General features: G+C 48.9%; 1 protein-coding gene across 2 annotated transcripts; it reads left to right on the top strand.

The window, feature by feature from the left end:
* The first annotated feature begins 227 nt into the window (after positions 1-227).
* LCK (LCK proto-oncogene, Src family tyrosine kinase) lies at positions 228-23,662 on the top strand. Of its 2 annotated transcripts, XM_079776152.1 has the most exons (13): positions 228-297; positions 15,212-15,321; positions 15,628-15,709; positions 15,907-15,997; positions 16,231-16,329; positions 16,463-16,566; positions 16,765-16,914; positions 17,135-17,287; positions 17,400-17,579; positions 19,673-19,749; positions 19,844-19,997; positions 20,075-20,206; positions 23,062-23,662. In XM_079776152.1, exons 2-13 carry the CDS (start codon positions 15,217-15,219, stop codon positions 23,262-23,264), a joined length of 1,530 nt encoding a protein of 509 aa, XP_079632278.1. In that variant the 5' UTR covers positions 228-297; positions 15,212-15,216; the 3' UTR covers positions 23,265-23,662. The 2 variants fall into 2 exon arrangements, with proteins under 2 accessions (XP_079632278.1, XP_079632279.1); XM_079776153.1 differs by lacking the exon at positions 17,135-17,287.
* The last annotated feature ends 3,290 nt before the right edge of the window (positions 23,663-26,952 follow it).

Genomic DNA, 26,952 nt, shown 5'->3' with positions numbered 1-26,952 from the left:
TCCAAGTGCCACCCTCAAGGTGAGGAGAGCTAGGCCTGGAGATGTACGGGACCCTCAGGGACTGAGGCACGAGGGACTGTGGTGGCAGGAAGCTTGGGGTGCTGGAGGCTTGTGGTTGGGCTAGTGGGGCCCGGTTGGCTGCGAAGCCCTCAGGAGGAGGCAGGAAGTCAGGGTGGGACGTGGGCGCGAGGAGTCAGGTGGTGGCTACCACGGCGAGGAGAGCTGAAGCTGTCTGGGCAGCCAGGCTAGGCCGGGAGGACCATGTGAATGGGGCCAGAGGGCTCCTGGGCTGGGCAGGTAAGGAGGACTGGGAACAGGGGCCGAGGGGCTGTGGTTGGGAACCTGATATGAGGAGGCTGGAACTAGAGGTGGGGCCAGGCTGCCTGGGTATGCAGCAGCCCTGCAGGCTTGGGGAACAGGAGCACCTTGCTGAAGGTCAGGCAGGAGGCATGCAGTGCAGCCAGCTCACCTCTTTCCTGTGGAGATGGTGGCTCTTGGTTCTGCCACACTGCCCGCCTCCGGCCTCCACCTCACTTGGAGATCTGGCACATGGACTATCAGGTATTATAAAGACCTTCAGGAATCCCCAAGTCGGCGCTCGCTTTGGCAGCGCATATACAAAAAAAGAAAAGAAAAAGAATCCCCAAGTCCAGTCCCTCATCCCACGATGGATGAGCCTCCTGACACCCAGAGAGGGCCAAGCACTTCCTCCCGGCAGTCCCTCAGCAAGGCAGTGGCACAGCCAGGTCTTGGGACAGAGTGATGGTCTAGGGCAGGCTGTGACCTCCCAAGGAGCAGGGTAATGGACAGGCTTGAGTCAAGGGACCCAGAATCCTTCTGGTTGCTGGGGCAGAACCCAGCGACAAGAATCTCCTGAGAGAGCTCGGAGTCCCCCAGAGCATCCGAATGGACGTGAGTAAAGAGATCCTAGCCGCAGTGACCAGCATTGCTTGAGAGAGGGAGGAGTCTCCGGTTGGGAGTGGATGGACATGTGAGGGCATATTTATCATCTGGGATGAGGCCTTCATCTGCCCGGACGCCGGGAAGTTGGAGCGGAGAGAATAAGGGGAGAAGGGGAGAGGAAGGGCTATTTTAATCCCGGACAGGGGTGCAGTTGGCCCTGAGTGAGGAACATCTGAACTTCCATCTGGAAAGCTGCCATTCCTGCCCCTGCCAAGTGTCACCGGATGTCCTCCCCTGTCCCCTGGCCTGCTATCTCCCACTGCGCCCCCCCCCCCCCACCTCAGTGACTGCAGGTGTAGGGCCAATTGGTCCTGTGGATTCCTGCTTCAAACCCCAGCAAGGTGGAGGCCCAGGAAAGCATAGTCAGCTAACTGCCCACCCCCTCACCCACCACCTAACTCTCGGCCTTCAGTTTGTGGGGGGAGTCCCCACCTGCACCAGACGGTCCAGGTTTCCCCTGCCATTGGAGTTTTTCTTGACACACAATTTCCATCTAGTCAGCATGTCCCAGACTTTCTCCGGTCCCTAGCTCCAAGGCCTGCAGCCTTCTGTGGGGGCTGGGGAACATGCGGACTCCCTCTGAACCCAGGGGGCTCATGCACATCCTGGACAGGCGTAAGCGGTCCCCCTTCGCACCAACCCAGCCTGGAGTGACAGATGAGCCAGGGCTCGAGGCAGAGGTTCTTCTCAAAGGGAAAAAGTGCCAAGTGGTGGGGCCCAGGACAGGCGAAGGGTGCCGAGGAGGGGAGAAGACATCCCTGGGTGATCTGGGAGGCTTCCCGGAAGAGTCAGGGTCGTTCTGAGGGGGATAATGGCCCCCTTTGGAGAGTACCTAAACCATGAAGCCACGGCCTCTGTCCCTGGGTCCTGTTCCTCGTGTACCGTGATGGCAGAGATCTCAGAGCAAAACCAAATGCAAGACAGCCGACGCAAAAAACACGCACTTCAGAGGCAGGCAGACCCAGGCACAGTTCCGGTTCTGCCATTTTCTTGAACAAGTGGCTTCACCTCTCCGGACTCCAGTTTACTTATCTCTAAAGAGGCGATAATGAGTCTCTCCCTTACAGAGTGCTTGTGGGCACTCAGAGAGAAAATAATGACTGTGATGTGCCAGGGTAGTACCTGACACATAGTAGGTGCTTAGCAGAGGTTTGGCACCCCATCTTCCTGCAAGTGTGCACCAAAGGGAGGGATGCCCACACCCAGAATTACTCCCACTCAGCGCCTTGGCAAACCAGTGAACCACCCATTCTCTCACACTTGTGGTGCGGCTTTGCAAATGAGCTTGTTTCCTGTGTATAGTGGGTGTGAGAATTGTAGACTAAGCTACAGGTCTTCCTTAGAAGAGGATCCCCCATGCAGCTACACAAACACCATACATATCCTCATTGGAAAATGTATATACTCATGTATGTTCAGAGGCAGAGGCAGGGGCTACACATACAACACGCACTGGACCCTACAAATCCATATACACACCCACAAGCTGACGGCTTTAAGGCCAAGCTTAATTCAGTGAAAGCAATGCTGAGAGGAGCTGGTGTGTGGGTGGCATGGGGACAGGCAAGACCACGATACTATCCAGGGACGTGTCTTCCTCTAACAACCAACGTTAATGTTGGTTTAAAAGTATCTGTAGATGCATTTCCACTGCTTGTTCTAAAGAACACTAGTTCCCTGAGGCGCCTGGAAAGAAAAGTGTTCTAGAGCCAAATCAACATGGTCTCAGCTGCAAACTGTCCTGATTAGCTTCACGGTGGACGTGAACTTGTTAAAGCTCTGGAAGTCCCTCCATGAAGGAGCTGGATTGATTTTGTCTAATCCAGTGTTTTTCAAACGTCCTTGGTTTCAGAACCTTTTTTGCCCCCAGCATCACCTCCTCCATGTCTATCTCTTTTGAGACAAGGAGAGGAATGGAAGGACGGGCTGTAGAACTGATCTTCCTCAAATGATCGTGTTTCTTAGCAGAGTGTTTGCGTTGATGGTGGTTTTATTGTTTGTGTGTGTTTTTGTTTTTTTTCAAGTGCAAAAGTAGCACAGGATTTGAATTTTAAAAATTCAAACAGTATAGAGGCATGTAAAGAAATGCAAGAAATGCAGCTCCCTCCAATCTCACTCCTGGGGCATGCTCACTGTGGACAATTTGGTGTGCATTCTTCTAGAATTTCCTATGTCTGGCTACTAAAAAGCCTGGTGGTTAAGAGTCTAGTCTCTGGAGGCAAGTTAACCCAGGGTCAAATCGTCATTCTACCAGTTATTTGTTTGTAATGAGACCTCAGGCAAATTGCTTTACCCTGTTTGGGCCTCAGTTTTTGCATCTGTAAAATGGGGATAATAATAGCACTTACTTCATAGGATTATTATGAGAATTACATGAAATCATGCAAATAAAGGCTTAGCACAGAGCCCTGCTTAAAAGAACCCCCCTATATATATACACATATTTAAATGCAAATACACTTATACTGTACATTCTGTTCTGTAACTTCTGACCATGCTGTATCTGGGATGTCTTACCATGTCAATACGTGGAGATCTACCCCACCTTTTTAAGTTTTAGCTAATCATCATTAACTTGGTAAGTGGGTAATGTTGGTGATTTTGAGATGCTATTTCCTGGCAAGTGTCGCTGTTTTGTGTTGTCAGTGTTGTTGGGAGTCACAGACATTACCGATCAGAGAGCTGAAGACAGGCATGTTGGCTTCCTGTGAAAATGGAGTAGCTTGCCGGAGGGGCACCCGGCTCAGTCACAGAGGGCAGGGCCAGGTGTGTGGGAACCTCTCTGTTCGTGCACCTCTGTATCCCCAGCGCTAGACCAGAACTTGGCACATAAAAATTGCCCACTAAATTTTTGTCAATAGGCTGGCCCATTAAGAAAATTGTGCCACCCTAGTTGGTTTGGCTCAGTGGATAGAGAGTCAGCCTGCGGATTTAAGAGCCCCCGGTTCGATTCCAGTCAAAGGCATATGCCTGGCTTGGGGGCTTGGTCCCTGGTAGGGGGCCTGCTGGAGGCAGCTGATCAATGATTCTCTCTCACCATTGATGTTTCATCTCTCTCTCCCTCTCCCTTCCTCTCTGAAATCAATAAAAATATACTTAAAAAAGAAAATTGTGTCTGTCCTGGCCAGTGTGGCTCATTTGGTTTTGCATCATTCCGTGCACCTACTAGTAAAGGTTTCAGGTTCGATTCCTGGTCGGGGCAACTGATATCTCTCTCTCTCTCCCTCCCTCCCTTTCCTTCTCTCTTTCTCTCTCTCTCTCCCTTCCTCTCTTTCTCAAATCAATAAAAGCATATTAAAAAGAAAAAGAAAAGGAAAATTGTACCTCCTCTAACTCACTGACAGAGGCCTAAGCTCAAAATTGTCTCACGGTGCAGCATTTCCAAAAATATGGCCTGTGCACCATTGATGTGGGTGAGTGATTTCAGGGGGTGATGAGTAGACGTTTACAAATGAGAATTTATGTATTAAATTATGTGTTTATTTTCATATGTACTGACTTCTATTTATGGCTGGCGATACTGGTTTTTCATTTATGTTATTGAAGTTTCATTTTAGGTAAATATACTAAAGGAGAAAAGGTGGTCCGTGAAAGTACCAAAAATGTCAAAGAAAAATGAAAATGATTCATAATTTTAGTCTGGAAAATGCTTAACGCCGGTATAATGAAATGTTCATGCTAGCCTCCAATAACTATAATTCTCATTTATTTAGTCCTTATTACGTGCCAAGCACCACGTTAAGCACTTTATTATATGGGGTCATCTATATATCATATGTAATGCTCACAGTAGCCCTAGAAGCAGGTCTATTTTTATTCTCATTTTGTAGATGAAGTCACTGGGGGAAGCTGGGGAAAGATTTAGTAACCTGCCCAAAGACCATCTGCCAGTGAGTGACTGGGAGGCCTTGGGGCTGAACTTGGGTCACTGTGACATGGACATGGTGAGCTGAGCCTCCATGACCTGCAGACTCCAAGAAAGTTTAATAAAGCAGCACGGATTGTCAAGCTGTAAGTAAGGCTCTGTCGTGATAAAAACCCGTGGTGCAAAATACACACAGAGGTATGAGGGAGGGCACTCACTACAAGGGATTACTAGGTACATAAAAGTTACTAGTTGAAGGGCCTCTACCAAAAATACCAGCTTTAGCGTAGTTGCTCTGTAGTCCTTATTTATGGCAACAATTAACTAGCAGAATCAGTTCCATGTTCAGCACACTTCCAGTTTGTGAGAATAAATTCAACTTGTTTGCATGTAAGAGACTTATCTTTTTTATTTTTTATTTTCAAACATATTTTTATTTTTTAAATTTTATTTTATTGTTTAAAGTATTACAAATAGTAGTACATATGTCTCCCTTTTTTCCCCATTGACCTTCCCCCGGCCTCCCCTACCCCGCTCCCTGCACATACCCTCCCCCCTCACCCCACTGTGTCTTGCGTCCATTGGTTATGCTTATATGCATGCATACAAGTCTTTCGGTTGATCTCTTACCTCCCCCACAACCCTCCCCAGCCTTCCTGCTGTAGTTTGACAGTCTGTTCGATGCTTCTCTGCCTGTGTATCTATCTTTTTGTTCATCAGGTTGTAATGTTCTTTATTATCCATAAATGAGTGAGATCATGTGGCTTATTTCACTTAGCATAATGCTCTCCAGTTCCATCCATGCTGTTGCAAATGGTAAGAATTCCTTCTTTTTTTATAGCAGCGTAGTATTCCATTGTGTAGATCTACCATAGTTTTCTAATCCACTCATTGCTGATGGGCATTTAGGCTGTTTCCAAATCTTAGTTATTGTAAATTGTGCTGCTATGAACATATATCCTTTCTGATTGGTGTTTCTGTTTTCTTGGGATATATTCCTAGAAGTGGGATGACTGGGTCAAATGGGAGTTCCATTTTTAACTTTTTGAGGAAACTCCATAGTACTATCTTTCACAGTGGCTGCACCAGTCTGCATTCCCATCAGCAGTGAAGGAGGGTTCCTTTTTCTCCGCATCCTCACCACACTTGTTTGTTGGTTTGTTGATGATAGCCATTCTGACAGGTGTGAGATGGTATCTCATTGTTGTTTTGATTTGCATCTCTCGGATGATTAGTGACTTTGAGCATGTTTTCATATGTCTCTCGGCCTTCTGTATGTCCTCTTTCGAAAAGTGTCTATTTAGGTCCTTTGCCCATTTTTTGATTGGATTGTTTATCTTCCTTTTGTTAAGTTGTATGAGTTCCCTGTAAATGTTGGAGATTAAAGCCTTATTGGAGGTAACATTGGCAAATATGTTCTCCCATGCAGTGGGCTTTCTTGTTGTTTTGTTGGTGGTTTCTTTTGCTGTGCAGAAGCTTTTTATTTTGATGTAGTCCCATTTGTTTATTTTCTCCTTAGTTTCCATTGCCCTAGAGCCTATGACCATCGGAAAACACAGATATTTACATTACGATTCATTAACAGTAGCAAAATTACAGTTATGAAGTAGCAACGAAAATAATTTTATGGTTGGGGGTCACCACAACATGAGGAACTGTATTAAAGGGTCGCGGCATTAGAAAGGTTGAGAACCACTGCCCTAGGAGCTGTATCGTTAAATATATTGCTATGACAAATGTCTGCTATTTTGCTGACTATGGCTTCTTCTAAGATTTTAATGGTTTCCCATCCTACGTTTAAGTCCTTTATCCATTTTGAGTTTATTTTTGTGTTTATTATGGTGTAAGTTGGTGGTCTAGTTTCATTTTTTTGCAAGTATCTGTCCAGTTTCCCCAACACCATTTATTGAAGAGACTGTCTTGACTCCATTGTATGGTCTTGCCTCCTTTGAGACTTATCTTCATGTTCCCTATTTTTGGGAACTCTGAACTCACAGAGTTCATTCAAAAGTGGTATTATATAGCCCTAACCGGTTTGGCTCAGTGGATAGAGCCTCGGCCTGCAGACAGAAGGGTCCCAGGTTCGATTCCAGTCAAGGGCATGTACCTTGGTTGTGGGCACATCCCCAGTAGGAGGTGTGCAGGAGGCAGCTGATAGATGTTTCTCTCTCATCGATGTTTCTAACTCTCTATCCCTCTCCCTTCGTCTCTATAAAAAATCAATAAAATATATATATATATTTTAAAAAGTGGTATTATATAAAAAAGGAACACATGGCCCTAACCTGTTTAGCTCAGTGGATAGAGCATCGGCCCACGGACTGAAGGGTCCTGGGTTCGGTTCCGGTCAAGGGCATGTACCTTGGTTGTGGGCTCAATCTCCAGTAGGGGGCGTGCAGGAGACAGCTAATCAATGTTTCTCTCTCATCAATGTTTCTCTCTATCCCTCTCCCTTCCTCTCTGTAAAAATCAATAAAATATATATTTTAAAAAAGAAACACATACCATTTGTCCACCATCCAGAGCTGAAAAGTCAGTGCCGACATGTACACATAAGGAACTGGTGGACATTGAAATTGGGTCTCAAAAGAACTGTTGGTCCAGAAAGAAACTCACTACAGACTGATTCATTTGCCTGTCAGCATAACTATTATTGCTCGTCTCACATTCGGTTCTTATAAGTATATTTCTAGTAACACATGATCTCACTCATCTAGGGGAAATGATGAACAACATAGACTGATGAACAAGAACAGACCCAGAAACAAGGAGGCATCGATCGGACTGTCGGGCCTCAGAGGGAGGGTAGGGGAGGGTGGGGGTAGGGGGGAGAGATCAACCAAAGGACTTGTGTGCATGCATACAAGCCTAACCAATGGTTAAGGACAACAGGGGGGTGGGGGCATCCGTTGGGAGGGGTGCGGGATGGGAATGGGGGGATGAGGACAAATATGTGACACCTTAATCAATAAAGAAATTAAAAAAAAAAAGAAACACATGAAAAAGGAGGCAACTCAGGACACATCCCTGTTTCACCCAGTAGAATTTATTTACCATGTCTGCCAACCCTGATTCTTGAGTACTGTGATGAGGGTTCTGTGTGGGCAACCCCATAGCTAAGGCTCTTCATTGAACATTTGCAACTTTGCCAATAACCAAATCTTGGCCAAAGAAAAAGGCCTGGAAATTATTCCTGACAGATTTTGCCACAAGGTTGCCCAGAGTACAACAGTGGTCTGCAGTGGACTAGCCTGCTTGCTCTTTGTAAAGGATTAGCTTGAGGAACCCAGGCAAGAAGCTGGCACACATTTTGGACAGAATGTTTAGTAAATGAATAAGTTTATACTTCATGGAAGGAAAAGTGTCCCCCCCGCCCCCCTTCTTCTTCTTTTTTTTTTTAATTTAAAGAGGGCAAAACAGCCCGGCCCTTATTGCTCAGTGCTTGATTGTTGACCCATGAATCAGGAGGTCACTATTCAATTCCAGGTCACAGCACATGCCCGGGTTGTGGGCTCGATCCCCATTAGGGAGTATGTATGAGGCAGCTGACCAATGACTCTCTCATCATTGATGTTTCTCTCTCTGTGTCCCTCTTCCTTGCTCTCTCTGAAACCAACCAAAAAAACAAAAATTTTTTTCTTTTTTAAAAAGAGGGTAAAATACATTCTATGGCCAGCCAGGCAAGGTAATGTCTATGGATTTGACAAAAGTAAACGAGTTAGCAAGAATCAGAACTCATCGTGATATGATTCCTAAACAAGCCTGGAATCAGAAAATCTAGTCCAGGACTTCCCCCAGCCTGGGGTTTTTGATCAGTTCTACACAATGTGAGCAGGGCCACTGTGTGTGTGTGTGTGTGTGTGTGTGTGTGTGTGTGTGTGTGCTGAGTACTTCACTGAGAGGCAAGAAGGAATGGGGACTGAAATCTAGCCCTCACTGCACTCTCCAAATTTTTTGTTTGTTTGTTTTATTGAGGGGGCGGTGGGGAGAGAGAGAGAGAAAGAGAAACATCCATCAGTTGCCTCTTGTATGTGCCCTGACCAGGAATCGAATCGAACTCACTACCTTCTCAGTGGTGTACAGGGTGACACGCCAACCTACTGAACCACATCAGACAGGGCTCGCTCTTCAAATTTTTTAACCCCAGGGATGCGTGGCCCTTCTAAATGGCACAAAGTGCTCTGTGGACCATGGACAGCCTTGAGTTTGAGGGAGAACATTCCAGACCCTAGTCAGAGGAAGTTTAGAATCTACAAAATTCCTGCTATTGACCTTGAATTTCTGAGTTGTGAGAAGAGAATGTCCTGTTTCATTCACCCCAGAATCTGCCCTCATTGCTGGTTCTGAAAGCCCTTGGGATTCCTTGGATTTTTTTCTTCTTTTTTCTTTCAGACAATGAGAAATTTCTATTAAGTTTTAATTTTTATTTTCTTTTTACTGACTTCATTTATTAACCTGGTCATATAATTTTGGGTACTCAGCAATCTCTGTCAAGCAAAGACCAGAAGAATGGGACACACATTTTATATAAATAGATGTATCTATATAAGATCTCACAATTACACAGGGACAGGCACAAACTATACATACCCCTATTTTTGCATATCTCCATCTGCATGCACTGACTCATACACACCCATGGCTATGCATACATTAGCAGGAATGCTCACTGAGTCATATGCCTCCATATGTACGCACTTGCACTCACAAATCAGGTAAATGTACACTCAGAAACATGCATTCTAGGTAGAGGGAGAATTGTCTTGGAGAGAAAAGACTTTGTTAACAGAACAATGATTACATTTTTAAAAATATGTTCTTATTGCCCTAGCTGGTTTGGTTCAGTGGATAGCGTGTCAGCCTGCGGACTGAAGGGTCCCAGGTTCGATTCCGGTCAAGGGTGCATGCCAGGGTTGTAGGCTGGGGCATGCAGGAGGCAGCCGATCAATGATTCTCTCTCATCATTGATGTTTCTATCTTTCTCTCCCTCTTCCTTCCTCTCTGAAATCAATAAAAATATATTTTAAAAAATATGTTCTTATTGATTTTAGAGAGAGAAGAAGGGAGAGGGAGATAGAAATATCGATTGGCTGCCTCCTGCACTGAGCCACACCGGCTGAGCTACAATGATTACATTTTTTGATGGAGAGTGGATCCAATTCTGTCACACCTGCCTCCCTGTTCATTTTTTCCGTGACCTCTCAGGATCCTCCACCCTCTTTAGACTTCTCAGGGAGTAAGGGTAGAGTACCTTGATAAAGGGGGTAGGGGCCTGATTTGAGTGTCACGTCTGCCAAGAGTCGTGTACTATTGGGAAAATTACGTAACTTCTCTGATCCCCTGGCTTCTTCATCTTTAAGACGAGGCTGGTGAATATACATTAGGGCTTCTAAACTCTTCTCTCCCAAGGTCTCCTTTGCCCCTGTGTTACCTACGCCTCCCTCCCCCCACAAACACACCCTGTGGATCTTATGATTTGAAGTTTTTGCCATTAAACTATCTCCTTTAGGTACTAATTTTCTTGTTTTCTAGTTTAAATTTTAATCAGAGACTTAACTAAGTCTGCACTAAAGAAACAATAAAACAATTTGTCAAATTAAGAAACAAATAATAATACAACTTCCCTTTAGACTTTTAAAATATCGAAATAACCTGCAGGCCTTCAACATTATCCTGGGGCCTCCTAGGACCATGTCGCTCCCAGTGGCTCTAGACTGGGAGCCACTGACACTGACAGGTCCTAGGGGTTTCTGATTGCGGCCAGGCCCTACATTGTAGGGAGCAGGATCTGCTACTGCGGCTGGAGCACAAAACAAGCCAGGGAGGAAATACTGAGGGGTCAGATACTGGCAGAGTTACAGAGTTCCTTTCCGCTTACTTTAACACAACTTGACTTTTTCCACTCATGGCCCCAGTCTTTAGGGATGTCAGGTCCTCTCTGATAGGCCCAGAGTCAGTCCAGGATCAGGTCCTGCCTGCATGATCTCCTGGACTCTCGCCCAAAGCCTTGAGGCTCTTTTTCCCTCCCCAGGACCCCAGCCTGGACTAGGTACCAGCTTCCAGGCCTATGATTCCTTCTGCCCTTCTTCTGGCCTCTCCTCGCTGCTGCATCCCAGTTCATCCCCTCTTTTCATAACCCCAGACTTTTCTCATCTTTCTCTTACCCTTTCCCAGGGCCTCCAAGAATGTCAGGCCTGGGAGGGACCTTACTGATCTCAGTCCACACGCCATCTGACGTTGGTGTTCTCAGCTACGTTATAACCAGCCTGTGGTTTTCTAAGGCCTGTTTGAGTAGCACGAACAACAGGATGCTCATGACCTTACTAGATAGCTCAGCTTATTTTAGGCTGGCTCCAGGTTGTCACCAGTCCTTTCCTGAAGGTTTTTGCTACTAACCAGTTCCTGGTCAGAATACAAATAGCAGTCAAAAAGCCATCTGCATGATGACAGGAGAAGATTTGACTTTGGGTGGTGGGCACACGGTGCAATACACAGATCATGTAACATAGGAACCTACATCTGAAACCTATATGTTCATGTTGACCACCCCAATAAATTTTAATTTTAAAACAAAGGCATTTGCCGCCACAGATGGGTGGACTGTGGCTGAGCGATTTCTCAAATGTCTACCCCCTACCCTCCTCCAAGACTCCTAACAGTAGGGGGAAGAATTAATGTGTCCCCTTTTCCTTGATTTGGCTTAAAATTCCACGTATATTTTGCGTTTTCCTCTATAATAGACCTGGGTTTGTTTAACTATATGAAGAAGGTGAAGGAAGATGCTCTGGGAAGATGCACACCAGTGACTCTGGTACCCATGAGAGCTTATGAGTATCTCAGTTTAAAAAACAGGAGCTTGGGACATATTTAATACTTTCAACAATAAGGAATTATTAAAAACGAAAAGAAACAGAAACAGAAGCTTGCCCAGCCGGGTGGCTCAGTAGTTGAGCGTCAACCAATGAACCAGGAAGTCATGGTTTGATTACCAGTCAGGTCACATGTCCAGGTTGCAGGCTCAATCCCCAGTAGGGGGTGTGCAGGAAGCATCCAATTGATGTTTCTCTCTTACATGGATCTCTCTCTCTCTCTCTCTCTCTCTCTCTCTCTCTCTCTCTCTGGCGCGCTCTTGCTCTCGCTCTCCCTTTCTCTCTTCCTCCCTCTAAAATAAATTTTTCAAAATTGAGGTATAATTGACATATGTCCTTAATTCTTGCTAACTCAACCCTCCTTCCACTTGGGCCCAGCATGGGTTAGCAACTCCAGCTTTGTTCTGCTAGGTAAGTTGTGTGAATTTAAGCAGGCCTCTCTGGGCCTTGGTTTGTTCACCTAAAATCAGAGATTAGATTTGGTGGCTGCTAAGACCTTTACAGGTGGCAGAATCTGTGCATTAAAACAATTTTTTAAAATTGTTCAATCACAGTTGACATTCAATACTATATTAGTTTTAGGTGTACAACATGGTGGTTAGACATTTATATAACTTACAAAGTGAGCCCCTAATAAGTGTAGTATCCACCTGGCACCATACATAGTTGCTACAATATTATTGACTACATTCCCTATGCTGTACTTCACAACCTAGTAACTGGTTCGTAGGTCGACACTCAACGCTGAACCACACCGGCCAGGCTGAACTTGTTAATTCCTTCACCTTTTTCACCCAGCCTCTCCACCCTCCTCCTATCTGGAGACTACCAGTTCTCTGTGTTTATGAGTTTGTTTCTATTTTATTTATTCTGTTCATTAGATTCCACATGTAAGTGAAATCATTTGTTATTTGTCTTTCTAAAGCTGACTTATTTCACTTACCATAATATCCTCCAAGTTCATCCATGTTGCTGCAAACGGTAAGAGCTCATTATTTTTTATAGCAGAGTAATATTCTGTTGTATATTCATATGTACCACATCTTCTTTATCCGATTGTCTATTGATGGACACTTTGGTTGCTTCCAAATTGTAGCTATTGTATATGAAATGTCCTTCCTTGTCTCTTGCTATAGCTTTTGTTTTAAACTCTATTTTGTCTGCCTGGCCGGTGTTGTTCGGTGCTTGAGCATCGATCTATGAACCAGGAGGTCATGCTTCGATTCCCAGTCAGGGCACATGACAGGGTTGCAGGCTCCGTCCCCACCATGGAGCATGCAGAAGGCAGCTGATCAATCATTCTCTCTCATCATTGATGTTTCCATCTCTCTCTCTCTCCCTTCCTCTCTGAAATCAATAAAAATATATTTTAAAAAATAAAATTTAAAAAATCAATAAAAACATATCCTCAAGAGAGGATTTTTTAAAAGTCAATTTTGTCTGATATAAATATTTCTACCCCCGCTTTTTTTAATTTCCATTTGCATGAGATATATTTTTCCATCCCATTACTTTCAGTCTGCATGTGTCTTTCGATCTGAAATAGGTTCCTTGTTGGCAGCATAGGTATGGGTCTTGTTTTCTCATCCACTCAGTCACCCTATGTCTGTTGATTAGATTTAATTCACTTATATTTAAGCTAATTATTGATAGGTATGTAGTTATCGTCATTTTATTATTCATATTTCTTCTTCTTTTGGAAGTCCCTTTAACATTTCTTGTATTAGTGGTTTTGTGGTGGTGAACTTTTTAGCTTTTTCTCATCTGGGAGAGAATCTGTGCATTAACCCTTCATATACCAGTCAATTTTATTTATTTGTTTGTGTGTGAGAGAGAGATTGTTCCGTTTATTTATGCATTCATTGGTTGTTTCTTGTATGTGCCCTGACTGGGGATCGAACCCATACCTTTGTGTATCAGGACAATGCTCTAATCCAGTGGTTGGCAAACCGCGGCTTGCGAGCCACATGCAGCTCGAGAGCCGCAGTTTGCCGCTCTGTTGACTAATGAGTTTGCCGACCACTGACCTAGATTCTCGATTCCAATAATTACAGGCTGTTGTTGTTCCTTGTGATTAAGCCCCTACCCCAGTGGTCGGCAAACTTGAGCCACAGTTTGCTGACCACTGCTCTAATCAATTGAGCTACCTGGCCTGGGCCCTAGTTGATATTTATAAATGACAACTCGTTCTGGGTGCTGGGGCATTCAAGCAAATAAAGCACAGGTTCTGTTCTCCAGGCATTCCCCCACCTCATCAAGGGGTGGAAGAGGCCATGGGGTTGACACATAAGTCCGTGTGGTTTTGGCACTCGGTGCCTAAGTTGATGATTGTGGCCTGAGTAGACCTGTAGAAGCAAAGAGCATTGGGAAGGCTTCACAGAGTAGGTAATATGTGAGCTGAGCCTTGAAAGCTGAGTTCAATAGATGGATGAAAAGAGAGCATCCCGAGGCAGGAGAAGCACATGTGCAAAGGCATTGGAGTAAGAAAATAGTGTGGGGTGTTTGGGAGGGACAAGTGTAGCTCAAAACACAGACTGTGTGAGTGTGTAGGCGGGGGTGCTTGTGTGTGTGTGTGTGTGTGTGTGTGTGTGTGTGTGTGTGTGTAAGAATAGACTGAGGAAGTGGATTTGATCTTGATATTAAAGGGTCTTGAGCACATGGTAAATTTAATTTTATCTGAGGACTAGTGCTTTCCAAGCAGTTCTGAGGAGCAGCCCCGGGAAGGAGGTGTCTTGGGGACGCCTAGGGGCTTCAGAGAGAGGCCCCACTGGGCTTCAGGCACAACAGCTCCACTTTTGCTTTATCTGTGGGGTTCTGCTTGATTTCATCTGACAAAAAGTTTCCACTGCTAAAGCAAGCAAACAAATAAAAAAAAGTTACAGCCAATAGGGCCCCTGAAGGATTTTCTGCTGGGGAGAAGCAGAAGGAACCCTCTGAAGGAGACGTGTGTGGGAGGGGAAGCGGGCAGAGGCCAGATGGCTGACTTTGGGGAGCAGGAGTCTTTCATTTAGCCTTCTGGGCGGGAGAGGGGAATTGTATTAAGAGGTGGGGCGCACACACCTCTAAGGTATGGGCGGATCAAAACTTAGGTCTCTCCCAGGGTTTGGAAGAAATGTGTGATCTCAGTGGGTAGTCCCCCAACATGGGGGATGGGCAGAGAGAGAGAGAGAGAGAGAGAGAGAGAGAGAGAGAGAGAGAGGTGTTGGGGGAGAGGCAGGAAGCCGGCAGCTAGACTAACAAAGGTGCCTGTGTCGGTTTGCCCATCCCAGGTGGGGGGGCGGGGCCTAGGACTGGGGTGTGTGTGACTTTACTTGTGGCATGGGGGCTCCGAGGGAGCATCAGTTAGTAGCTAGGTCCCCATTTCAGCTTTTCTAAGGATAGTGAATGGGGGTCTGGGGAGGAGGGCTAACAATCTCAGGTACTTCTGGAAGTTTTCAGGGCTAGGCCCCAGTATGTCGGATGTTGGGCGAGCAGATGTTGGGGGAACGCCTTAAGCTCCTCTCCATTCCCCCAGGGACCATGGGCTGTGGCTGCAGCTCAAACCCTGAAGATGACTGGATGGAAAACATCGATGTATGTGAGAACTGCCATTACCCCATAGTCTCACTGGATGGCAAGGCCACGGTAAGAGGCAAGACATGGGGCTTGGTGAGGGAGCCGGGTGGAGTGCACAACTCAGAAGAACGAAACGGGCCGCCACTAAAGGTCCTTGGAATAACAGAGCGGCTCTCTCCTCTGCAATACAGAAAGGAAAAGAGGCCCAGAGAAGGGAAGGGACTCTCCTAAGGCCACACAGCAAGCAGTTGGCAAATTCAGGGAGAGGAAGACCCAGCTAGGCTGGAGAAGTGAAGATCAGGGCGGTGGGGAGGGGAGCCGGGATCTGACCCAGCCTCCTGCTCTCCGACCTTACTCTCATCCCCTACCCCACAGCTGCCCATCCGGAATGGCTCTGAGGTGCGGGATCCACTGGTCACCTACCAGGACACCAACCCCCCAGCTTCTCCACTGCAAGGTGACCTCAGCCAGCAGGGCCTGGAAGATAAGGCCTGCGGATCTTTGGCTGTTGGCCTCCATCTCCTCCCCATCTCCCCTCTCTTCTGCCCTACTTCTCTTGCCCCAGTCTTGTGCTCTGCCCTGTCACTTCTGAACTCCATGTTCCCAGCCTATTATTCCAGGCTGGTTCTCCCTGATGCCCCCTGGTCTTTACAGACAACCTGGTCATCGCCCTGCACAGCTATGAGCCCTCTCACGATGGGGACCTGGGATTCGAAAAGGGTGAACAGCTTCGTGTCCTGGAGCAGTGAGTGTCCCCTCTATGCGGTGGTGAGGGAGTGAAGGAGCGGAGACCCCGGGTTCCGCAGCCCTCCTGCATGCAGGTCCTGACTGGCTTGCAGTAGGCGCCCTTGAGACAAAATGAGAGGCTGGGGAGTGCTGAGCTGGAGGGTGGGGTGGCATTCATAGCTGGGGCTCTGGAGGGAGGGTTTCCAGCCGAGTCCAGGCTGAGCAAGCCACGCTGACCACCGATGTTCTCAGGAACGGCGAGTGGTGGAAGGCGCAGTCTCTGACCACCGGCCAGGAAGGTTTCATCCCCTTCAACTTCGTGGCCAAAGCGAACAGCCTGGAGCCCGAACCGTGAGTGGGGACTCCTTTTGGGGATGGGTAGGAGCCAGCGGACCTAGGGCCCCCGGAGCAGAGGAGGGCCGCTAGAGGGGTGATGGAGGAAGGGCCTGCCAACACACGACGGCTTCCGCTCTGCCCTGCGCAGCTGGTTCTTCAAAAACCTGAGTCGCAAGGATGCCGAACGGCAGCTCCTGGCTCCCGGGAACACGCACGGCTCCTTCCTGATCCGGGAGAGCGAGAGCACCGCGGGTGAGCGGCTGGGCGGGGCCTCGGTGGGCGGGGCCGCGGTGGGCGGGGCCGCGGTCGCGGTGGGCGGAGCCCGGGCGGGATCCGGGGCGCCGCGGGGCGGGGCGGACGGGCCTGCGGGCAGGGGCGCGGTGGCGAAGGGGCGCCCGCCCTAGGTCACCCCTCCCCCGCGGACGTTCGCCTACCTATTCTCTTACTCAGGATCGTTTTCCCTGTCCGTGCGGGACTTCGACCAGAACCAAGGAGAGGTGGTGAAACATTACAAGATCCGTAACCTGGACAAAGGAGGCTTCTACATCTCCCCCCGCATCACCTTTCCCGGCCTGCAGGAGCTGGTCCGCCATTACACCAGTGAGCGCAGCAGTGCCCCTCCGACGTGGGCCGGAGCTCCCTCCCCAGTGTCCTGGCAGCCGGCCTCCCCCACGTCCCTCTCGGGGATACGCTCCACCCATCACTAAGCATGCTCTTCCCTTCCCATGCCCTGCAGCCGCAGGTGTCCACACCTCCCCCGCCAGGCCATTTCCCTAGACGGGGCTTGGTGACGTCCCTACTCCCTCCCTTGTCCTCGCAGACGCTCCGGACGGGCTGTGCACGCGGTTGAGCCGCCCCTGCCAGACCCAGAAGCCGCAGAAGCCGTGGTGGGAGGACGAGTGGGAGGTTCCCAGGGAGACGCTGAAGCTGGTGGAGCGGCTGGGGGCTGGCCAGTTCGGGGAGGTGTGGATGGGTGAGTGAGGCCTCCTGGACTGCGGGGAAGCGGGGCGGGAAGAGAGGCGTCCGCTGAGGTCCGAGAGTCCCCCTACAGTCTGGTGACTTCCTCCACCCCCTCCCCACCCCAGGGTACTACAACGGGCACACGAAGGTGGCGGTGAAGAGCCTGAAGCAGGGCAGCATGTCCCCCGACGCCTTCCTGGCCGAGGCCAACCTCATGAAGCAGCTGCAGCATCAGCGGCTGGTCCGGCTCTACGCGGTGGTCACCCAGGAGCCCATCTACATCATCACGGAATACATGGAGAACGGTGGGCGCTGCCGTCCGCTCTGCTCTCGCCAGCGGGTGGAGGAGATGTGCCTTTTCTCCTGGCACAGCACTGACGTTGCTAGAGTTTTCCTGGGCACCTAAAGTCTCCCCTCCAGGGGCGAGAAGAGAATGTGTCCTCCTCGGGCCTGTCTGGTAGCCCAAGGTGGCAGGCTCTAGAAGAGCATCCAGCCCCCATCTTCCCTGACCTGCAAGTCCCGTTGGCCTTCAAAGCCCTACCTTGATCTAAAGATGCTTGTTTTCAGGAAATGAGTGGGTCCCTAGTCCCATTTCTTTCCCTTCTGCCCCTGAATGTTGGGAGGCCAGATCTGCCCCAAAACTCTTTTTCAGTTCTGGGTGAGCCTCCCCCCCTCCCCCTTGGTCTATTACTGCACAGAGTAAGAGCCCCAGGGCGGTAAATAGGAATGTCCAGGCCTAGATTTGCTACAGATTTGCTGTGTGACACAGGCCAAGTTCCTGGCCTGCATCTGGTGCTCCGTTTCCCTAAGTAAAACAGCAGAAATCTAAACGGTTCACCCAGAAATAACATAGAGAAATTATTAAGGTCTCTAGAGCCTGACTGCTCGGGTTAGAACTCTGGTTTCACAATTCTGTGGCCTTGAGCTAACGACTTCACTTCTCTCTGTCCTGGTGTCCTCATCTGTAAATGGTGATTATAATGCAATAGTCACCTTCTCGTAGGTCTTTATGGAGAGAGTTCAAGCATATAGAGCAGTTACAACAGTGCCTGCCATATGTTAACTGCTCAATCAGTTTGTTGTTACCTGGCTCTGATTCTTTGGGAGTATAAGATCTCTCCCTCTTTCAGGAAGGGAGAAAAGCTGTTCCTTGGCTAATGACTTCTGGAAATGGCAAATAGATTTTATTATATAAGCCGACTTTAGTTGGTAGTTGCTTGGAGTTCTGTGTTGAGAAGGATTCTGAGGCTCATTGGAAGTGAGTGCTAGGATTGATTAGCAACATCTGCCATGGACACAATGGAGGAATGGCAGTCTATGTCACATAGTTGCCGTGCCTGGGTGAGGCCTTTATCTTTGGTGACTACTTCAGTGTTCATAGTGGGGACACACAGGTTGCTATCATCTTCACACAGGGCTTTAATCTCTTAAGAAGGGACAGCAGTTACTAGCTCCAATCCAGCAACTCCCAACCTGTCAGGCCTCCATGCATCTCTTTCCACACTCCTTTTTAAAATATATATATTTTTTATTGATTTTTTTACAGAGAGGAAGGGAGAGGGATAGAGAGTTAGAAATATCAATGAGAGAGAAACATCGATCAGCTGCCTCCTGCACACCCCCTACTAGGGATGTGCCTGTAACCAAGGTACATGCCCTTGACCGGAATCGAACCTGGGACCCTTCAGTCTGCAGGCCGAGACTCTATCCACTGAGCCAAACGGGTTAGGGTTTCACACTCCTTTTAAATGCATGCAGTACACATTTATTGCTGCTTACTTTGGGCTGGGCACTGGGAACATGGATGGACAAAGCAAGGTGCCTGCTGTCTCATTTTAGTTATGTGCACCAGGAAAACCAGAGTTTGTGCTAGGAAAGTTCCAGCATGCCCCAGAGACTGTAGATAGTGATTTAATTTATTATGTCTAGTAGGATCTAGAAAAGCTTCCTAGCGGAATAGTCTAGCTGGGCCACGAAAGAAAAGTAAGGCAGAGATGGGACAAAGAGACTTTGGGGTGAGAACGCAATGGTCTATGTGGAAAATGTTGAAATTGTCTAGGGTGGGTGGAACAAGAGTAGCAGGAGTGGGGGAAGAGAAGAAACTACAAAGTGGACCATACAGAGCTTTGGATGCTGGCTGAGGAGTTTGAGCTCTTACCCCATGGGTGACAAAAAGCCTACCCTTTGAGCATGCCCCATCCTAGTCCCCTGGAAAAGACCTTCACATGTCCCAAAGCTCCTCACTCTGAACACACACTCCTCCATTTTCTGCCCTTCCTCTTCCTTTCCACATATAAGACACTGCTTCTAGACACCCCCTACGCACAGTTAGGGGGAGAAGGGTCAGGAGCTCTCTCCTCTGGCAACTTGGGTCAGCAACTCTTGCTTCTGCCCACAGGGAGCCTGGTGGATTTTCTCAAGACCCCTGCAGGCATCAAGCTGACCATCAACAAACTCTTGGATATGGCAGCCCAAGTAAGGAGACTTGGGAGGGCTGGGCGTGGGCACAGGCCAGCAGGGTAAGGATGTCTGGCCCACCACTGCTGACCAATCCATACCTGACCTGCAGATTGCAGAGGGCATGGCATTTATTGAAGAGCGCAATTATATCCACCGTGACCTGAGGGCCGCCAACATCCTGGTGTCTGACACCCTGAGCTGCAAGATCGCAGACTTTGGCCTAGCACGCCTCATTGAGGACAACGAGTACACAGCCAGAGAGGGTAGGTGTGGGATATAAGGGAAGTCTGGGACCTACAGGCCAAGCAGACCCAGGTGACCTCACTCTGCCTCCCCACAGGGGCCAAGTTTCCCATTAAGTGGACAGCGCCAGAAGCCATTAACTATGGGACCTTCACCATCAAGTCGGACGTGTGGTCTTTCGGGATCCTGCTGACGGAGATTGTTACCCATGGCCGCATCCCTTACCCAGGTCAGGACCAAAGGCAGGAACTAAAAAGGGTGATGAGGCAGGGCAGTAAAATCCATGTCTTTCCAATCACTTCTTCCCAGGCTCAGAATCTGAAAACTTTCTAGTTGCTTCTCCTCCATCTTCTCAGAGATGTGACTCCGATATCACCAGGGAGGTACCAATCAACCATGGCTGACTTTCATCTCTGTCTCTGGATCTCTCTCTCTCTCCCTTCGATAATCCCAGCTCTTTTTTTTAGTTCCAAGACAGGCAGCCTCGTATGGGTGAAATGGTTCTGGCCTGGGAGACAAGAAGCCTGCCTTTCATTATCAGACATGCCGTGATATTAACTTTCTGTTTGGTCAGATGATTCCTGCTTTTCCCATATGTGAAATGTAAGGTTAGACTATTACCTGGCCCACCCCTAGCTGGTTTGGTTCAGTGGATAGAGCGTCAGCCTGTGGACTAAAGGGTCCTGGGTTCGATTCTGGGCAAGGGCAAATGCCTGGATTATAGGCTGGATCCCTAGTAGGGGGCATGCAGGACACAGCCAATCAGTGATTCTCTCACATCATTGATATTTCTCTCTCTCTCTCTTCTCTCCCTTCCTCTCTGAAATCAATAATAATAATTTTTTAAAAAGATGTTGTCGAGAGAAAATGATGCCAAAATTGTTTAGAAGTCTGGAAAAAATCACACACACACAAAAAGAATATTACCTGGCCCATTTAAGCACTCAAGAGTGTTAGGTTTTGTTATTAATAATCACTTCGGGCAAGTGACTTTGGGCAAGTGACCTCACCTCTCTGAGCCTGTTTCCTGATATGAAAAACAAGATTATCTGTGAAAGAGCTTGACTCATTATAGGTGTTCACTAAACACTGACTTCCCTTCCCTCTGAAGCTTTCTGTCTAAAGAGTGAGAGAGCGATGTAAACAACTAAGTCCCACTCTCTCCCACCCCTCCCTTTATCTCCTGGACAAAGTCCTTTACCCCTGAATTCAGCCAAGACAGTGATGGAATCTTTTAAAAGGAACTTGCTAGGAAACTGGGGAAAGGAAATGGAACACAAAGACAGGGCACGGAGGTCATGGAGCACAGTGGCCAGATTTTAGAAGCTTCCCCCATCCCGAGAGCAGTGTGCACAGGACTTTGCTCCCGGGAAGGTTAAAGGCACCTTAGAATCGGAGGGTTTTTCCTGCCCTGGACTTGGCCCATCACAGAACCGAGGGAGAGTGCTGGGGCTGGAAGCCCACTCTGGTCTTCGTGCCAAGGACCCTCACTGCTCCTCCACTGTGCCCACAGAGGTGAATCCATAGGCAATGCCTCTGTTACAACTGAAAAGACATTGTAAGCATGATGATAAATGGCAACGTGGCTTCAGGGTCAGGGAGACAATGGGGAGCAATGGGGACTGGGTGAACTTGCACCTGCTCTAGCAGACAGTTGCCTTTAAGACCTGGGGTGGGTCCAGCCCTGGCTGGCATGGCTCAGTGGTTAGAGTGTCAGCCTGTGCACTGGAGGGTCTTAGGTTCGATTCCCTGTCAAGGGCACGTACCTTGGTTGTGGGTTTGCTCCCCACCCTGGGTCAGGGTGCATGTGGGAGGCAACCAGTCACTGTGTCTCTCTCACATCCATGTTTTTTTCTCTCTCTCCCCCCTCCTTTCCTCCCTCCTACTCTCTCTGAAAAGCAATGGAAAAAGTGTCCTCAGGGGAGGATTAACAAAAAGGAAACACAAAAACAAAAGGCATGGGGGCCCAAAAAATATTTTGTTTTTTTTTCAAGAGAAGCCCAAACTTACAGCTTTAGAAAAAATGTGCCCATTTCCAAACATTGGTGATTGATTCAAATTATTTAAAAACACTACAGAAGCCAAACCAAAGTATGTCTAGAGGTTATATTTAGGCTGGATTTAGCCTATGGGCTTGCAGCCTTGGGTGTTTAGTTCCATGGCCTATGTCCTCCAATGTGCTAATTTTGAAATGTGAGGGACCCATAGCTGGAGGCCTCCTAGGGGCAAGGCCTGGGCAAGAGAGTATCTATTGAGCACGGTCCATTCCCAAGTTTTGCAGGACCATAGGGGTTTAGTCTTTGGGAACTGCCTGTCACAGTCTCCTCTCAGAAGACTGAAGGAGAAATAAGAGGCCACATGGGAAATTTAGACACAGGCAGCTGTTTCTGCCATGATCATGCAGTTCTCTGGATCCAGTCCTCTCAGGGTCCACCTGCTAAGAGCCTACCAGGTGGGACAGGACCAGTACGAAGGCAGGGAACTGGCCCCCAAATTATTTCCTCTGGGTCATGGAGTGACCTGGTAGACCTCTGCCCATGCAGAACTCTGCTTTGCTGGCGTCCAGAGTCCATCTGGCTTCCTAATGTAGCCTCTCATGTGCCTGGTCCCAAAGCTAGGGAAGCCTCACCACTGTCGTGGCTGTGGGCTCCCATCCTGCCCTGGGCCTTGACCACCACGTCTTCCCTCCAAACAATCATCATCGCAAGTGTGATTTAGGCAGTATCTCCTGTCCAGGCACGACACGCTTTGTATGCACTATCTCATTCAATCCTCATAATAACGCTGAGGTAGGAGTTACTATTTGTTCTGTTTTCCAAATGAGGACACTGAGGCTCAAAATATTGAGGTGGCTCCCAAGGCAGCCGACAGTGTGTGTTATTGAGTGTCTAAGCCATAGCTGACATTCCAAGGGGCACAACTGACATTTAGCAGGTACTTCTAGTAAGGCCTTACCATTGATGAAGACCAAGATCCTTTCGGGTTGGTGCTCACACCATAACAGTTAAATAATCTGAACATTGCCCCTGCCTGTGGGCTTCCAAAGTGGAGCCTTGATGTCTTCTCTCCCATCAACACCCCCAGGGATGACCAATCCTGAGGTGATTCAGAACCTGGAGCGAGGTTACCGCATGGTGCGACCTGACAACTGTCCAGAGGAGCTGTACCACCTCATGATGCTGTGCTGGAAGGAGCGCCCGGAGGACCGGCCTACCTTTGACTACCTGCGCAGCGTGCTGGACGACTTCTTCACGGCCACGGAGGGCCAGTACCAGCCCCAGCCCTGAGAGCCCTAGCTGGGGCCTGGAGCCCTGCCCTCATCTAGCCAACCTGGCTGGGAGAAGCAGTTCTTGTGCCATACCCAGGGCCGATGCACATATGGACTCTGCATGTGAATCCTGCCCACGTGTGACACGTATACTTCTCCTGTGTTATACACCGGTTCTTTAGTTGTGTGGGCTCTGCACGTGTGTCTTGTACATGCGCAGCCTGTGCATATGTCTTGGACACCTGTCCAGGCTATCCCTTTCTGGGCCTCTCATTTCCTGAGACCAACCTGAGAAAGCAGAGAGGCCTGTGATTGACACCAGCTTCTGCTCTCCCCCTTTTCCTTTCCCCTGGTCATCAAGAAGCTCCTTGAGGGGGAAACCTTATGTAATACCTCCATGCCCTCCTCTTTGGTGACTGGCACACATCAGGAGCTCAATAAATGTTTGTTGATGAAGATTGTGCATCTCTCCGCTCCCCTCTCTCCTTTCTTCTTCCTTGGGAGGGAAGAGTGGGGGTTCAGAAGTTGATAACCATGAATTGGGATGAAAGATGGAATGAGGGGATGTCTGAACTTTTTCCAGCTTTGCTGATGCTGGGGATGAAGAGGAGGTCCCTATGCTTTCCTGTCTGGGCTCTTTGAATCCCTTTAAACCACTGCCTCAAAGGATTTAGGGCAACCCCTACCTTAGGGAGTGGGTGTGTCCCAGGACTCTCCCCCTCCCATTATATAAGGGCAATAGCATTTTTTATAGCCATTGATTCAAGGGCTATATTTGGTCTCAGATATGTTTTGATTCACCTTCAAGTTGTTTTTTTTTGTTGTTGTTTTTTAATTCCTTTATTGATTAAGGTGTCACATATTTGTCCTCATCCCCCCATTCCCATCCCACACCCCTCCCCACGGATGCCCCCACCCCCCTGTTGTCCTTAACCATTGGTTAGGCTTGTATGCATGCACACAAGTCCTTTGGTTGATCTCTCCCCCCTACCCCCACCCTCCCCTACCCTCCCTCTGAGGCCCGACAGTCCGATCGATGCCTCCTTGTTTCTGGGTCTGCTCTTGTTCATCAGTCCATGTTGTTCATCATTTCCCCTAGATGAGTGAGATCATGTGTTACTAGAAATATACTTATAAGAACCGAATGTGAGACGAGCAATAATAGTTATGCTGACAGGCAAATGAATCAGTCTGTAGTGAGTTTCTTTCTGGACCAACAGTTCTTTTGAGACCCAATTTCAATGTCCACCAGTTCCTTATGTGTACATGTCGGCACTGACTTTTCAGCTCTGGATGGTGGACAAATGGTGGTAATGCAGGTCCGACTCTCTGGTTTGGTCTCGCCCGGACCCAGGGGCGCGCGGCCTCACCCGGACCCGGGACCCAGCCTCACCCGGATCCAGGGGCACACGGCCTTACCCGGACCCAGGATCCAGCTACACCCGGACCCAGGGGCGCGTGGCCTCTCCCGGACCCAGGGGCGCGGCCTCACCCGGACCCGGGACCCAGCCTCACCCTGACCCAGGGGCGTGCGGCCTCACCCGGATCCAGGGGCGCGCAGCTTCACCCTGACCCGGGACTCAGCCTCACCCTGACCCGGGTCCCAGCCTCGCCCGGACCCAGGGGTGCGCAGCCTCACCCGGACCCGGGACCCAGCGGGGCTTCGTCTTCTTGATCCCAATTCCTGTTGGTCAATTCCCTCTCAGCAATTCCTTCGGCCATTTTCTCAAAGCTCTGGGGCAGCTGCCGCGGAATTCGTTGGGCGGTGGGCTCGGCGAAGCTCCGGTGCGCCCGGTGCGAGGCGGCGGGCTGGTCCGAGGTCGTTGCGGTGGCTGCAGAGGCGACCAGTCGCCAGGCGAGCGCTCCTGGATCCAGGACCCAGCGGGGCCTCGTCTTCCCGATCCCAACTCTCATCGGTCAATTCCCTCTCAGCAATTCCTTCGGCCATTTTCTCAAAGCTCCGGGGCGGCTGCCGCGGAACTCGCTGGGCAGCGGGCTCCGCGAAGCTCCGGTGCGCCCGGTGCGCGGCGGCGGGCTGGTCCGGGGTCGCTGCGTCGGCCCTTGGGTCTGCAGCGGTGGCCGGTCGCCGGGCGTGCGCACCTGGCCGCTTCCGGGGTGCTGAGATTCTCGAAGGACTCGGAGGTCAGCAAGCGCGGGGTCTCCCACCCCATGTCTCCCAGGGGCTCGTCTGTTCCTGCTCGGCAGCGCATGGAGCCATCCCCTCAGCCGGAGACCGCCGGGGGAACTGCACCGAGCACGATCCAGGCCGCCATTGTGTCGCCAGAGCCGTATTTCTTAAAGTGTGATCTTTGGCTCACCGGCATCAGCATCATCCCGCGTACCCCTCTCTTTTATTCTAAGAGCATCTGCTCAGCCAGCCCTCCGGTGGTTCTGGATGGTGTCTGCTCTGTTTTCCCGTTGTAGTTTCAAAATTGTTGTGGTAGGCAACAATCAGGCGTCCGCCCTATGCCTCCATCTTGGTCCTCCTTTCTCAAGTTGTTTTAAAATATTAAGCTAATGCGCTAGCCGGTTTGGCTCAGTGAATAGAGTGTCGACCTGCAGACTGAAAGGTCCCGGGTTCGATTCCGGTCAAGGACATATGCCCAGGCTGCGGGCTTGATCTCCAGTAGGTGCGTGCAGGAGGCAGCTGACCCATGATTCTCTCTCATCATGGATGTTTCTGTCTCTCCCTCTCCCTTCCTCTCTGAAATCAATAAAAATATTTTTAAAAAATATTGAGCTAAGTTGCTCATTTAACAAATATTTATTGAACATCTACTGTGTACCAGGCACAGATCTGGGCTCATAGGATATACAGTAGATAAAGTCTCGCCCAGCTGGTGTGGCTCAGTGGTTGAGCATCCACCTATGATCCAGGAGGTCACGGTTCGATTCCTGGTTCTGGGCACATGCCCGGGTTGCTCACAATGATTCTCTCTTATCGTTGATGTTTCTGTCTCTCTCTCCTCTCTCCCTTCCTTTCTGAAATCAATAAAAAAATATTTTTAAAAAAGTCTCCGCCTTTATGGAGCTTACATTCTAGTAAGGCAGTGATGGGCAACTTTTTGAGCTTGGTGTGTCAAACTTCGCCAAAGAACTGAGCATAACTCGGGTAGTGTGTCACTTTGAGGAAAAAACATTATTTCGCAAATGTTTCATCCTCAGGAGCAGCAAATGTTTCATCCTCGGCATGCGGCCGCCTCAGCGGCCGCGTGTCATCAGAAATGGATACGCGTGTCAGTGCTGACACGCGTGTCATAGGTTCGCCATCACTGTAGTAAGGGAAGACAGACAATAAACATCACAAAGTAAATGATATATGCTACAAGGTGATGAGTGCTGAGGGGATAATAGAGCAGGATAAGGGGATTTATGTTTGGGGAGCTTGGCATTTTTAAAGAGGTGGTCTGGGAAGGCCTCATTGAAAAGGTGAGCAAAGATTTGAAGGAGGTGAGTGAGTGAGCCTTGTGGGGGAGGAGCTGGTTGGTAGAGGGAACAGCCTGAGGCAGAAGCTTGCCTGGATAGGTCCTCTGGGCCCCGTGGCCTTTTCAGGAACCATTTTGAGGAGTCTTTGAAGAGATTTGTGCAGGGCTATGACATGATGTGACATTTTATTAATTATTTTAAAAAATAGATATATATATATCAGAGAGAAAAGGAGAGAGAGAGAGAGAGAGAGAGAGAGAGAGAGAGAGAGAGAGAGAAAC

The sequence above is a fragment of the Cnephaeus nilssonii genome (genome assembly GCF_951640355.1).
Source record: "Cnephaeus nilssonii genome assembly, chromosome: 7".
NCBI classification, from domain to species: domain Eukaryota; kingdom Metazoa; phylum Chordata; class Mammalia; order Chiroptera; family Vespertilionidae; genus Cnephaeus; species Cnephaeus nilssonii.
Note: the sequence above shows the minus strand (reverse complement) of the source record. Positions and strands in the feature narration are given on the sequence as shown.